This window comes from Sebastes fasciatus, chromosome 4, assembly GCF_043250625.1.
Source record: "Sebastes fasciatus isolate fSebFas1 chromosome 4, fSebFas1.pri, whole genome shotgun sequence".
In the NCBI taxonomy this organism is placed as follows: domain Eukaryota; kingdom Metazoa; phylum Chordata; class Actinopteri; order Perciformes; family Sebastidae; genus Sebastes; species Sebastes fasciatus.
The window spans coordinates 20,225,319-20,241,649 of record NC_133798.1 but is presented as its reverse complement, the minus strand read 5'-3'; the positions used below and the strand labels follow the sequence as shown (position 1 = coordinate 20,241,649).

The window sequence follows — 16,331 nt, the reverse complement described above, 5'->3', positions numbered from 1 at the left end:
AAAAGGCACTATTCTGTATGTATTTGCAGTTGGATCATATTTCCGTCATTCACAAATACATTTAGCATACAGCCGTACGACAGGATGTGACATCACTGAAAGAATTAAAGGGAGGAAAACGCTTCATTGCATCTGAACACAGAATTTAAGCATCCCGTTTTTAAGGTTGCTCTTTACATAATTGCGGCGTTAACTCTGTCCCATTTCTGGTCAAATGGTCAGAGCTGCTTCCTGTTCTGCTGATCTCCCAGCGTGTGGCGGTGAGATTACACACCGCTCTGCCCCGACACTTACACCATCCACCGAGCACAGACCGTGTGCGCAATGTGCATCATCGCTTTCTCCCAAAATTAGAGGAGGCACAGCTCCGCTTGCCTTTGATAAAGGCTGAATAGCAGCAGCAGCGGTGGTTGTCTAAATTAGGAGTAATCTTTTGCAAACAGATGTTCCTCTTGCCTGCAGTCTTAAAAACCCATTCCCCTCTGCACACAGCCAAAGATTAGCATTAACCTGGCTTAATGAACTTTACACTCTGTTGCAAGCCTGCAGGGATATTACAACAAGTCTATTGTGTTTATGTAATGTTTCCTCTTATTTTTAACCTGCACCGTTTCGCCAAAAAAGAAAACAAAAGCAGACAGATAGTGTGGTTACAGAGTAGAAATAACTTGATTAATGTCGGATTAGATTGTGTGTGTCTTTATGTGTTTTATTGTGTCTGTGTGTGTACCAGACACAGGTCAGGATTGCTCTCCTTGTTAAATGTTATACTAGCAGTGGGCAAGATGGGAGGAATGAAGCGTAACATTGCCTATTGACCTGCTGATTAAGCAGTAGCCGTTATTGCTCGAACTAATCGTACCTGATGGCTCCTCCGGGTAGACAGGGAACAGAGGGACGGCATAAAGTCCTGCAACTGATTAATGTGTGTGTGTTCCTCGTCCTTTCATTGTAATAGCATCAGGCATCTGCTTGACCTTACTTTATCTGTGAACTACATTATCCCACTCTGTGGTGCGGTGTGGGCCGTCAGGGGTCTTTGCATTGATCTATTCCATTTACTTTTGAAGTGGATTTTCTTTGTTCGCTGCAAAGGGTCCAAGACTGAATGCAGCCATCATATCAGGGTCAAGCAGACACTCACTGTATTGTGAACTCGCCACACATCAAGCACTTGACCTGTTTGCTGAAACAAAGCAGCGCATAAAGGCCTGGGGCTCCTATTTAGCACATTACTGATCAAGATAATGTATTCTCAGTCTTTACACTGCCGTCTGAAATCAACAGAGCAGAAAATAAAATCACACAATGCCCTTTTATTGTGTATAATAACAAGCTCAGTCAGAAAGAAGCACAATAATTCCAATTAGCTTTACAATTGTCTTATAGGAACAGTGTGTAGGATTTCGGGGGATCTATAAGCAGAAATAGAATAGAATATTCATAACTATGTTTTCATTACAGTATAATCACCTGAAACTAATAATCTTTGTGTTTTCGTTAGCTTGGAATGAGCCCTTCGTATCTACAGAGCAGGTCCTCTTCATGGAGTGCACGGTTTCTACAGTAGCCCAGAAGGGACAGACCAAGCACTATAGTGCTTGGTTCTAGAGAGAGCCTTTCGCGTTTTTATGTTACCTGAAGGTCACAGTAGTTCTTCGACACGCTTGTGAAACTGCGGTAATGTGAGCCGCCGAGTGCAAAACCGTGGTGCCGCCAGCCGCCGTCTGACTTCCGTTGCTCCTAAAGTAGTGTTATTATGGTAAGGATGGCCTTTGAGCGAGGCGAATGGCGTTACCAAGGTTTTGCACTCGGCGGCTCACGTTACCGCAGTCTTGGAAAGGGAGGAGTGAGCGGAAGGGTACTCAGTTGGTTGCATCTGCATCCATAACACTAAATGTCGCCAAATCCTACACACGTTGTACCTTTAAAGGATTGGTTGACATTTGGGAAAATGCTCTTATTTTCTTACTTGCCTCATGTCAGTCCATTAAATACTGGAAACAGGGGGAGCAGGTAGCCTGGGTGTGTCCAAATGTTAACAAAATCTGCTTACCAACACCTCTAAAGCTAAACAATTAACACATTATATCTTGTTTGTTAAATCCGTACATTAATCAATGATTAAAACTGACAAGTTGTAGTTTTACGGGGCGTAACTGCTGGGATTATTTCTTGGCTGGGAACAGTCACTTTGTTGACATGCACAAAATATTAAGTTGTTTTGCCCATATTCCGAAAAAGAGAATATTCCTACTAAACTGTTTAAATGGCTCATGAAAATGAATATTCCTCTCATATTCGCGTTAACAAGCAGCTGTGCATACTACTAACACAGCCTCCCTCTTTCATTCCTTCAACCACCTTATTGAAAAGGTTTCTGTTGCGATATTTGCGCATATCCAAAAACCTGTTGATATCCAAGTCTTTCATAATGTTTAAAAGTAAGTGTGTTTCTCCTTCCAACCAGAAATGTGGGCTTTTCTTTCGGGCATGCATCTCTGGAAAGTGTCGGCTAGTTAGTTTGTGTACAATGCAAAGAGCTGACTGCAAACAGGCGAGAAACTGTGGGGCTGTGTGTCACAATCTGCCATAAAAATCCCAATTGAGACGCATATTATATATAATAAAGAATGCTCCTAAAACCTGAATAATATCGACATATCCCACGTCTTAAACAGAAAATGCTCCATTCAGAATAAAGCGTAATTCAGTATAGCCAAACCTTTGTTGTCCCTGTGAAACCAAACATGTTGTTTTTACATTTTAGTTAATTGTACAAATTAAACAAACATGGTGTAGTGTGTTAATTAGTGAGCTTTAGAGATGCTGGTAGCTGGAATTTGTTTCCTTTTAGACTAGCTGTTTCCTCATGTTTCCAGTCTTTGTGCTTGAACTAATCATACCCTTCATGTATGTACGCTTAATATGAAGCTACTGTCTCCTGGCTGTAGCTTCATATTTAGCGTACAGACATGAAAGTGGTATCCATTTTCTCATCTAACCTTCGGCAAGAAAGCTAATAATAGTATCCCAAAATGTCAAACTATGCCTTTAAGATTATGTTCATGAAATTGTGTCATAAAAAGTACAAAGGTAAATGCTTTTTTGACTTTCCATAACTCTGGCGGCAGGTTTTGGGGTCATGGCGTTCATCCACATGTAGTTTAAAATGTACCTATTACTATGATAAAGTGAAAAGGAGATGTTAACATTCAAACCTCAAGAGAAACACATTATACCTGCATATTTGATAGGGAAGAAGAATTCATCACAAAAGCGATGTGAAACCGTTCACTGCACATTATATCTGAGTCGGCACAGTTGCTGGCACCGTGTTACATTCTGCCTTCGTGGCCTGAAGTGTTTTTGGCTGAAATCCATTTCAGAATCAACATCCACGAAATGAGTCTCTGAATGCGCAGGACTGCACCGGGCCTGTGATACAGTCCAAGCTGTTTTTCCCATTAGTCATGTTTGCTGTATTGTTTATGGGAACAATCTGAGGTGGCTTGTAATTGACTGCACGTATTGCAGAATGCTCTTTACCTTGCATTTGCAGCCAGTAAGCACCTTACATCGCCTCAGGCAACTATTGACTTAATGCAGAGAGAAAGTGGAAGGTGATGTTCTCTCTCCTCCCATCTTTGTTCATTCCTTTCTCTTGTAATTCCCCCTCACTGAGTCTCCGAACCTCGGGAGCTCCTCTGGGCCCGCCGCTGAGCACGCTAATGGATATCTACTGTGCCTGAGCCGCACTGTGTAGACAGGATTTCTCCTCATTGAATATTGTGTTAGGTAAATCCTCATTAAGAGTGACTGTCCTCCATGACACTGAGAGAAAGGACTGAAGAGAAGACAAGGAGGCAGTAACAATGGCGCCAATTTGAGCTACACTGTGCTGAGTGCTGCATTCATGAGAAACAACTTTTTCTGTGCTATTAGGAGTAAAAAGGAGCTGCCGTTTGGCCAAATAGTGAGAAATGCTCACAACTTCCTTAAGCCCAAGGTTTCATCTTCATTTTGGTGGTTTTGTCCATCCAACAGTCCAAAACCCAAAGATATTCATTTTATAATGATATAAGAAACAGAAAAGCAGATAATCCTTAACAATTGAAAAGCTAGAACCAATACATTTGGGGCATTTTTGATAGAATCGATTATTCGATTATCAAAATAGTTGATGGTCTGTTGATTAATTGTTTCATCTTTACTAACAAGTAATTTCTACTAGGGCACCTTTTATAAAACCTTGGTTAATAACTCATTTATTAACACTTCATTCATTATAAGCCATTTATAAGAATAACCTTTGGGTTCTACCAGATGGTGTGTCTCCTCCTCTAGCAGGACACATATTATGTCTTTTTAATAGTTTTTAGTTAATCAGCTACTGGACCACTTACCTTCTGGAAAAACCTGCAAATATTTGGACCAAAATCAATTTATTAACAACTTTTTAACAGTTATAACTCCAAACGAATTAGAAAGTGTGAAATCCACAAGCATTAATTGATTATATATATATATATATTTATTAATAGATTAACAACATTTATAGTTGCATTATTGCCAAATAAAAAGATAAACATGAGCTAGAGAGATTTTTTCACAATCTGGCACCCCTAAAGTTGCACTTATGAGTGGCTGATCTACAAACATTAGTAATTGATTTATTAATGGTTACTAAAGCAGTTAGTTACAACCTTTAAACCCTTTATAAAGGGCGTGTTATTATAAAGTGGTGCCAATATTATGTATAGGCTTAATGTGTAAGAGAGAGAGATGGTTGGTCTCAAAAGGTAACCCTGCAACGTATACTCATACCACGGTTTCTATGATATCTGACGAAGAGTTATTCCTCATTTTTTGTGCGTTTTCTTCCGAATGTCAAACAACATGTGACGCATGTGTCAATTCAGGCTGGTGTTATACACCGTTCATAGCTATACCTACGAAAAGTAACGCACTATAGTTTGTGTATATCCCACAAAATCAATTTGTGTGTAATTCACGTAATCGTGAACCAGGAAATATAAAGAGCGGTGAACGTCGCGTAGGGAGGAGGTCAGGGTGGATGGGTGGGTCCTGGACTTTCGTCCAGGAGACCAGCGATCGGGACCCGCGTGAAACCAGAAGTCAACGTTGATTTATTTGTCACGTAACTTCCGTACTTAAGTAACATCACTTCCGAAGTCATTTTAAGCCAAACCACCAACTAACACTTTTTATTGCCTAAACCTAAGGAAGTGGTTTCCTGTGAAGACGGAGGTTTATTTTGAAAAGACTGCATGCATGTAACGAGCGGAAATTGACACGTGTTGCTGGACATTCAGGAAAACGAACGAAAAAGGAGGAATAACTTTTTCATAAGATATCACACAAACCATTGCATGAGAATACATTGATCAATTTCCGCTCCAGTCTTTTCAAAATAAACTTCCGTCTTCACAGGAAACAACTTGGTTAGGTACAAATGATGTATGAGAACAGCTTGCCGTGCTGTAGATGGATTGATAATCTAAATTCTCATTCATCCCTACGGGGACAATTAATTTTGTGGCAAACACAGCACATTACACAGCAATTATGCAACGAACATGAAAAACACAAAGGAAATGCGAGGCGGTGGGGTTTTTAATGTGGTCAGCAGGGTTCCAACGGTGCTGCTTAAGTATGTCATTTGTGAAGGGTAAAACATTTCCTGAGAGTGTTGGTGATAGGTCAGCCAAGTGTGCCTCCTCCCCACATCTCACCATGACCCAGCTACGGTCTGGCTGCTGTGGCCCACCGAGCTGCACCGGCTCTCTGTGTTTGAAGCTGCAGTGCTTCCTGAGCTCCAACCAGCTCTCCTACAGGGCCTCTGTGACATTAAATCCAATTATAGATTTCTTTAAATGCCATTTTATCCAGCGGGGTACTGTGGCCTTTTGAAAAGCAGAAACGTGACCACTGTGCTTCCACCTCCTCTTCCTCGGTCTTGCCCGTGGCACTTTGTCCTGCTGTGATACAACTATGCTGGATGTGTACTTTACTTGCCCTGATGTAGTGCTCTTGTTTTTTCTTTGTCCTCCTCCATCCTCCCGCTCCTTCCGTGCTGACCTCAGGATACACCCGAGCCCGACCGCTGGCTCCATCACAGCAGCCTCCTCAGCGAGCACCATTCAGGGCAAACCATCACTCCGCCGCATCAAGGGCCGCATACACAGGAGCAAGAGCCTGGACAGCATCGATCTCCTTGACTCCAATGTAAGTAAACTGACTCAAAGGCCAACGCAGTGCATTAATGAGCTGTATCACCAAACCACAGACACTGTAGTGTATGACCACAATGTACAGAACAAACAAGTCACCATCCTGACAGTAGGCAGAAAAAATGTCCCTCTGGAATAAGGGTCAGTTGTGAGGGAGACATTTAGAACTTATGCAGGTATTGTGAAGGATAATAAATCCTGCAGGACATTTGTACTGTCTAAATGAAACCACAGACAATGCATTGTTTGGGTAACACTTCATTTTACAGGTCTGCAAATTTCATGGTAGGTAGGTGATAATTCACAAGTAATGCATTTGAAATTTCTTTGAAATCACCCCTTTATTTACCTAAAAATTTATCGAAAATTACCCCAACATTATTTAAGAATTATACTCCGCTATTTCCCAAAGCAGGTAATAAACTGTGTCTGGTAAGTCTACGGGTTGTTAACTCCCAGATTCTGTTTGTATTTCTGATTCTGTACTACATTGCCTGGTAAGGACAACTTAAAGCCCCACTCTTGGTGAATATCAAAACTGAGCCCCTCCACATTATGTTCATGTAAAAGAATGCAGGCCTAATTACAATCAATTAAATTAGTAGAATTATATAAAATGCATTACCAGCTAATTATCAACTGCTTATTGGGAAATAGAATACAATTCTACAATTATTTGGATGTAATTTCCAAGAAATTTCCAAGAAGTTACATGCTAATTATCATCTATTTACCAGTAAACAGTGGACCTGAGAATAAAGCGTTTGTAATCATGCCTAGCAATTAACTTATTACTTTTAACAAATTACTTTCCTGGTAATGTATTAAAAAAACGACCAACTATTTATTACTTGCTTTGGGAAATAGCAGAATATAATTATTAAATAATTTTGAGGTAAATATAGGGGTAATTTCAAAGAAATATGAAATGCGTGACTTGCTAATTATTACCTAATTACCATGAAATTTGCGGACCTGTATAATTAAGTGTTACCTATTGTTTTAAATAAATGCAAACATACACCAAAAAAAGGTTGCACAAAGCAAGTTAGGATACATTTGCCTTGGGTAAAAACATAAAAGCAGTGGGATAAACAACACACAGTGCTGCTTACACACAGGTCGCAAGTGGTGGCACATTTCACAACTGATCGTATCTCCTAAATTGCAGATCATTTAGTAAGTCCTCTTGCATTCTCATGCATGGGCTGCAGGTGTGGAGTTTGCTTTGATGAGTGAAATTTGTCAAAATGTAATCAATAGAAAAATAAATGTTGCAAATTTGGTGAAACGGATGATGGCGATGGAGGTAAAGGGTTCGTCCTGGAATGGATTCATTGCACCACACTCTTACTACATTTGGATTATAGGAACTTTAATCTGCATTGCTAGTTGTTCCTATGTCATGTCTATACGTTTCCTTTATTATCTTGATTATTTGATATTAAATGCACTCCACTAAATATGAAGCTGCTGCAGCCAGTGATATGTTGTGGTTTTATGGGGGGTCTGTACTTTTGCACAGATCAAACAAATGAGATATAACGTGTTAATTGGTGGCTTAGAGGTGCTGGAGGGCAGAGCAAAGCTAGCGTTTTCCCCCTGTTTCCAGTCTCTTGTGCTAAGGTAAGATAACTGGCCACTGGCAGTAGCTTCATATTGATCACACAAACATGAGTGGTGTCAATATTCTCATACAAAAATGTGCATTTCCCAAAATGTCGAACCATTCCTTTAATTTGGGACAAAAACGTGTTCGCTTCCACATTTAACTCAAGAAGGAAATCCTGAATTTCACCAAAATCACAGTTTGACATTTAATCTTTTCTCATTTTGACTACTCAGCCGTTTATAATCTGTCCTTAGATTAAAAAAAAGATAAAGAGGCTGATGAAGTTTTATGCCAAATGTGTTAAATTGATAACTGTTCAAAGTCAATATTCATTATACTGGTTTCTAAGAAGAAATTTGGTTTCAGCATCAAGGTTGGTATTTTGTTCACAGACACATCTTTCATCCGTATCCACATTCAGAAAACAGGTGTCTCGATTAGTAGATGGCTCAAAATGTTTCCAAATGCCTGAGGTGAAACTCTTTCATGTCTTTATAGTCGCACTAAATGATCATGAAATATCCTTTGCTGAGTGATTATAGATACAAAAGGCATATCAATTCACAAAGCAGTGTTTTAAGTTCAGAGATCTGATGTGCATAAATCAAAGCAGACACAATTGTGATACACACGTTTGTTGTTTCCAGACCGAGCAGTAGACTGCTGGAGGGCCTCGGCCTCCGGGGAATTATATATCGTGTTGACAGCTCAGATATGACCTGACTGTGAATTCTGCTCACAAACGCTGCATCTTATTAATTAATAACACAAAACCACTGAGCTGGTTGACTTATTGATACAAGTACTTGTCAGCAATGGGAACATATGAGAACATGTGAGTTTTGAATGCATCTAAGACATACTGTATATTTTTCCACGGCTGCTTTTGGTGATTTGCAGCTGCTTAAAACCATGTTGAACTAATATTTTATGTTTTTAAAAACGTTCTTTGAAATACCATTTAGTGTACCTCGAGGGTTTATCTTTAACTCCTGTGTAAATAGCACCTCTCAGCTTAGTGTTGCGGTGTGTCACAGTCACAGAGCTTAAAGCTACTCTCTGACATGTTGATTTATTAACGAGATGAAGAGTCTGCAGACATGCTTGTGGCTCTGCAGAGGATGCATGCAAACATGCTCACATTGGCAATGTTGATGTTAAGCAGATGTTTACCATGTTCATCATCTTAGTTTAGCATGCTTATATTAGCTACTCAGCACTAAGTGCAGCTGAGGCTGATGGGAATATCATTAGTTTTGCAGGTGTTTGCTCATAAACCAAATTATTGGACACATTTTTGACTTGATGATGGCGCTATAGATGAAAAGTCAGAGGAGTTATTATTAAAGTTATTATAATTCATCCTGAAGGTGACATCAATGTCTGAATATAATTTCATGGCAATAGTTGTCAAGACACTCAAAATCAGAAATGTCAACCTCATGGTGGCACAAGAGGAGCGGTTACCAACCTTTTTTCTTAAGGAACCCCTTTTCTATCATTGAGTTAACTGGCTAAGTGACATATTTTATGGATATTGGGAAACAGTGCACTAGAGGAAAGGTCAGGGGATCACATCTTCTGGGCACCACCATGGATATACAGTATTTACCAATTCCTGTGCCAATCCATTCAGCAGATGTTGAGATATTTCACTATCTAGGGGAAAACTTGGACCTGCTGGTAGCGCTAGAAGAAATCACAAAAGTCAGTAGGATTTAACGTCTGGGCGACATGAATGTCGGTATCAAATTGAATGGCAATACATCTATTAGTTGTTGATACAGTATTTCACTAAAAGGCAAACATGTCAACCTGCTGGTGGTGATCTGGAGGGAATCACCACAGTCATTACGGCTGGATTCATCCTCTGGAGACGCTTAAGTCTGTACAAAATTTCATGGCAATCCATCCAATAAATTTGTTGAAATATTTCAGTCTGATTCAGAGTAGTGAACCGACAGACTGACATCCCTGAAGCCACGCAACCAGCAAAGGCTAAAAACTGTGACAATATTACAGCAAAGACAAGTTGCATTGTCATGATTGATTGAACAAAAGACTTATATTTCAAAAGTAATTACAAAATCACCGTTCAGTTCCCGTCTAGTAAACCGGACAGTGGATGCTTTTAGGCTGTAATTGACAGATTAGTGGTGGCCTTGATTTTGAGTCATGCACAGCAATCATAAACCTTCATCTGAATGGGGAAAAAGGCAGTGTATGGCGTCACTGTATTCTCATATCCTCTCCTGCTCAGAGAGTGACTTACCACATCGATGTCATTTGTCTTTATGGCGTGCCACTCTGAGGACGTGTCAAGCTGCTCAAGAGGCCACTATCTCACCAGAGACGGAGAGCCCAGCTAAGGGCTCCTGGCCTTTCCACGGTATATTTCTTTTGTACGGGCTGTGTGTGCACTAGAGGAAAACTTGCTGACTTGCCCAAACTCAAATGCAGCTGATGGAAGTAACGGTCCGCCTTACAGTGAGTGATGAGACTGCAGGATGCTGAGCTGAGGAGCAGTTTCCTTTTGCATCCGACTAAAATGTCACAACAGACACAACGCTGCCTCTGAGCTGCTGGGTGATCTGCGGTCGTTTTCTAACAAAACAATCTCGCCTGATTGGCTGTTTCAACAGAGAACTGAGGATATTAATCAACTGAAGTGTATGAATTTAGGTCCATAACTATCATTGCCCATCAGCGAACAGCTAAATAATCAATAGTAGTTAAGACTTTGTTTATATCGATTGTTTCTTTTGATTGCTTTTCTCTCTTGATAGTCAGGGGAGGACGTTGGCGCCCGGCCCACTCCCGCTGTCATTTGTGTTGGCACGCATCGCACTTGTTCACAGAAAGCTTGAATCAGATTTTAGTGCTAAGGCTGCAGAAAGCACAACAGAGATGGAGAGAGGGGGGGAAACTACAGTCTTTTATGCAGCCCATGCCTTTGTGTATAGCAGGAGTTATTTTTCTCCGTTCATCTACAACACCTCGTCCCATTTCAGAGCAGCGGCGTTTACAGCATTCCTTAATCTTTAGGGAGATGCATTAGTCCATCTGTTCTAGTATTACACAAAATCTTATTGTCTTTAATATCTACAGCACTGATTTCTCATATCCGACCACTTTGTGACTTTTCTCTGTTGTTCTATAAAAAGACAACCTCAGGGATTAACGATTAGAAATAGTAAACTGTCGCCTTTTCCATGTGTGTTTTATATGCATCAGTGTTGAGATTATTCAGAATATGCAGTTTATGTGCATTATATTCCATTGTGTCAATGAGAAAAACATGTTTTACACAAAACCTACATTGTATGCCTGCATGGTGCAGAAGTGTGGATGCTAAACTGAGGTTTCTGTTTCATGTGCCATGATTTGGGGGAAAGATCTTGTTTTTAATGCAGTATTTTTTCCTGCCCTCTCAGCTGTTTTTGGAAAATGTTAAAGGAATGTTTGCTGCAGAGGCTATAACCAGGTGAGTTGCAGAGAAACCAGGAGTGTATCAGCAGGAGCAGATGCACTATAAGCCCAGATGAAAAGCGCAATTAAATTAATTACTCCTTAACAGATCAGGATCAGTCACCAACTGGGCCTTGAGCTCTGCCTTGGTCAGAGGCTTAATCTCTTATTAGTTCTGCTTGCCCCATCCCACTCCTAAAATCCCATCCTTGGCTGCAGTCTGCTGTGGACAGAGGCGCTCCCCCCCCTAACCACCACCACCACCACCAAAAAAAAGCCCCAGCGTAAGCATTTATTCGCTGCTCAGTCTTCGGAAAGTGCTGCAGATGCATTTACGGAGAGAGCAACTGCAGCTGAATTAACCAATCTGCATATTCAGGGCCTGTTAGAGGGAGATTGCTCCCGTGTGTTGAAGGCGTGGAGGTGGGAGCTACGAGGGCAGGACCTGAGTGAGACACACCACAACGGGCTGTGCAAAGAGACGGTGGGAGGGAGGAGCAGAGCGTGGGGGGTGGGCGCAGGAGATTTATCACGACTACTGTAGGAGGCCGTATTGGAAGGAGGGGGAGGGGGGAGTGTGATTGGGGCAGCAGCTGATTTTCTTTTAGGTAAGGCAGGTCTGTTATGTAAGAACAGAGCAGAATGGATGATTTTTCTTTTTTTGTCCGATAGGTGTTAAGCCCTGGGGGATGGTTGGAGGTGATGGAGGGGGTTTGTATGTGACAGTGAGGTGGAGCTGTGTGATGCGTTTGAAGGTTGCGTGTGTGATCCCAGATGCTGGCAGATGTTGGATACGTTTCTGGAGGCTGTGACTCAGGAGCAACGCCTGCCTGTGTGTCCTCCGATGGGACATATGGCAGGTCACTGTAGGCACTGTGTGCATGTAGTACCATTATGTCACAATATGATGACTTTACAACCTCTGTAGCAGCAAAAAATAAATACTTTTGAAACGTAATAATTGCTATGTTAATATATAATGTGTGATTATTAGTCACGATGTTCTAAAATAGATTTCCTGTAGCTCTCCGTTGGATCAAAATGCCCTCTTGTCCATTTCTTAAAGGATGCTGGGATTATAAACAGCAGAGTCCTTGGTTGTCAGTGGAAGATTTGAAGAAAATGACTCGTGCTTCTGAATTGTTTTTATGGCCGGGCTCGGGTCCCTCATCTACAACAAATCATTTTGAAGAGACTCAAGACTCAAACCCACATAAATCCCAACAACTCTATTGACTTTCCCGCATGATTTATGTCAGGAGAAGAGACCTGGACAGTAAGCACCATCAGCAGCCGAGGATTAGTCGAAATGTAGCACTAAACCAACATCACACAGAATATTTTCCGTTCTCAAAATGCAGTCTATTAATACCACAGTAACAAGCTCTCACTATAATTTTGTCTTATTTTCAAGGAGGACTTGATGTCCATGTTATTCCTCCCCATTTGAGCGCTTGAGTGCGGGGTCAAGTCAAGGACAACCAGCAGGATGATGTAATGTTTGTAGGAATCAAGATGGTGGCCATGGAGGGGAAGTCGAGCATGAAGAATGAAACACTGGGAAGGTTGTCCCGAGACAAGTTAATCAATCGCAGGATTTTGATGCTCACAGTTGTGGTCGCTCTGTAGATTACATTGTCTGTGGATTGATTATCATGAGATGAACATGTACTGTTTTTGTGGAGGCGATTTTTTTGTTTTTTTACTAAAATTAGATTTTACAGGCAGCAAATACGCTTTGGATTTACTCGTGTTTATCTGTCTAATATCCAGTCATATCTTTGTTAACGCCCTGAATATGAATAAATGTGAATTATTTATTCGGGCTGCACCTAAAAATTATTTTTATTACCTAATCTGATTATTATATTCTCTCTTCCTTGATTAATTAATTCATCATTTAATCTATAAAATTTTAGAAAATTGTAAAAGAAATTGTCCATTATTGTTCGACCAATAGTTCAAAACTCCAAATTCAATTTACAATGATATAAAACTGGAAAAAGCAGGAAATCCTCACATTTAAAAGGAACAATGTGTAACATTTAGGGTGATCTATTGCCAGAAATGGAATATAACATTAATTAATTTATTATGAAGTACATTTTCTTTAGTGTATAATCAGCTGAAAATAAGAATCGTCGTGTTTTTGTTACCTTAGAATGAGCCGTTTATATCTACATACGGAGCGGGTCCTCTTCACAGAGCCAGCTGCCATCTTTTCTACAGTATCTCAGAAAGAACAAACCAAACACTGGCTCAAGATAGAGCCATTCGTGTTTTTCGCGTTTTTCGTGTCCACCACCGTGGTTCTCCTACACGCTTGGCACACGGGAGTAGTTTAAGTTAGCTGTAATCTGCAACGTCACCGCTTGATGTCGCCAGATCCTACACACTACACCTTTAAGAAGCTGGTAATAAAACCATAATTCAGTGACAGTTTATCCTTCATTCATTGATAGTTGAAATAAAGCAACATGCGCTGTGATGTATAAAAGCCTATTCTTAGTGTCAAATCATACAATACTGATTTAATATGTCACATAACAGATCCCCATTTATGGTCAAAGAAATAAACATACGATAATTTAGATCTGCAACGATTAATCGCTTAGTTGTCAACTACTAAATTAATCGGCAACTATTTTGATAATCGATTAATCGGGTTGAGTCATTTTTCCTTTTTTTTAAAAGTAAAAATTCTCTGATTCCAGCTTCTTAAATGTAAATATTTTCTGGTTTCTTTACTCCTCTATGAGGGTAAACTGAATATCTTTGAGTTGTGGACAAAACGAAACATTTGAGGACATCATCTTGGGCTTTGGGAAACGCTGATCGACATTTTTCAACCTTTTCGGACATTTTACAACTAATCGATTAATCGAGAAAATAATCAACAGATTAATCGACCCTGAAAATAATCGTTAGCTGCAGCCCTTTAACAAAAGTTGTTTTTATTCTTATTTCTTACATAATGAAACAAAATGTTGATTCTGTGTTTGAGAATGAATGAAAGGAAGAAGTGTGTAGATTTTGTATATTTAGAAGTGTGTGTGCGTGTGTGTGTGTGCTGGGTCTGTGGTGTGTGTGTGTGTGTGTTTGTGTGTGTGTATCACGCAGCCTGCTGTGTTGCTGGCCATGTAGGATGTGTGTTGATGCCCAGGGAGGCACCATATGCTGTTTAGACTCAGGAGCATCCCATCACGGTCGGACAAGTGGGTGAACAACCCCAGCTCCTTCTTCTCGTGTCTCCCTCCATCAGCTCAGGCGTGCATCATCAGCCGGCAGGGGCTGAAATCACGCAGATCCACTTTCCTCACGCTTGTTTTCACGCCACCATGAATAATTCTTCATATAGATTTTCCTTTTGCAAGGCTGGAAACGGTCACGCTCGAGTCAACACAGATAGATAGTGTTCAGCTGAAGTCCTGCAGAGGGCAGAGTTTTACTACCTATATGTGCAGGAACACAGGGAACACATCCATGTTTGCATAGCTGATGCAACAGAGGAAGGAGGGGTTGGATGTGCAGTTGGGATGTTGGCATTGGATGAATGTTTAGCTTTCATATGTGGTGATGGAAATGATGTTGCTAAGATACATATTATTAAAAACAGTGGGCAGTGCGGCCGGTGGAATGGGAAGAGTTGTTGGTGTGAGGACTCTTGATGGTGAAGTCAAGCAGGAAAACATACAGTTTAACCTTCCACTCATCTGATGTCTTGTATAGGGGGCAACCTTTCACTGTTCCCAGTGTTCAAAGAAAAATAATTTCTTATTGTATTTATCAATGAGTCCACCTGTAGGTGAGATAGAAATTAATTTCCAGTTGAATTGAGAAGCGGTGGAGATTTATAGCATTGTCTGGCTTCTTTCCGCAGTGCGGTAAATTACCCCTGGGTGATTTTTTATCCCTTTTTTCTTTCCCGCCTCTGTTACCCCCCCATCACCTGCCCTCCACAATGCCCCTCCGGTCTGGTCCGAAGGGAGCACCTGATCCCACACCACCACCAAAGCCTCTAATTGCTTTACTCTCATCCTGAGCGAGGGTGCTCTCTTGGGAAAAATCCCATGAATAGACAACCTCTTATGAATCCAAAGTAATTTAAGTCTAGTTGATGGAAAATAAAAAAAAAAATACAGCCACTTCATTAATAATTTAACTGGTAGGTCACATCAAGGGTCACACACTGTGGGTGAGGTGATTCCACTCTGGTGGTAAAATAATATGATATCTAAAAAAGGTTTTAGATAAGCGAGTCTCCCTGGGCTTCTGTGAGAAGAGCTGCAGAGTATTTATGGTTAATTAATCTACCGTCACCATTTCCAGCTGTCTGTGAAATCACAATCGGATTGATCAGGATCCTGCTGCTTTAAAAGCTTTTATTCCACCTCAAGGAATTCAGCTTCATGGTTATTAGCGCCGCAATCTACGATCTATATAGTCTTCAAAAGCAAAATAACTCCTAACCCACCATTTTGCTGTTAAAGACCTCTCTGTCATACCCGTATCCACATTAACTGATTGGAATTGTTCATCTTTATTAGCATTAGTGCTCCCCTCCTGCAGATAAACATACTCAGGCGATTGCTTCTTTGCAACTGTACATGATGCTGTAGTTTGATCCAGAGAGGATTTGGATGTCGGCGGCCTGTTGTCACATGATCCGCGGGGCCGGGGGATATGAGGTCATTTCATGTCACCTGATATGTCTGAGCTCTCAGCTGTTGGTGGGAAAAAAATGAGATGGAGATTATAGGTTCATTTGGAGGATCTTGGAAAATATGTATTTCCGCCCTGTACATGGGTTCTGGTTTTATTTTCTGATATTTTTTTTTATGCATCAGTAAATCCAGATTGGTGCTTTGTCATTCACAACCTGTATGTTCACATTGTCAGATGGTGTTTGTCTCCTTTTGTTACGGCCTGTAGCTCAACACCATTACTGTATGCCGCTTTTCATGACATATACCTTCAAAGTGGGAGTGATTTGGATG

The 16,331-nt window shown here is 40.7% G+C and overlaps 1 protein-coding gene across 10 annotated transcripts in view; it reads left to right on the top strand.

The window, feature by feature from the left end:
- tjp1b (tight junction protein 1b) overlaps window positions 1-16,331 on the top strand; it is an 84,594-nt gene that overhangs the window by 17,959 nt on the left and 50,304 nt on the right. For all 10 annotated transcript variants that reach the window (XM_074632602.1, XM_074632588.1, XM_074632601.1 and 7 more), the window contains one exon: window positions 6,108-6,249. In XM_074632602.1, coding sequence (XP_074488703.1) covers window positions 6,108-6,249 — 142 coding nt within the window. The remainder of the gene's footprint in view (window positions 1-6,107; window positions 6,250-16,331) is intronic.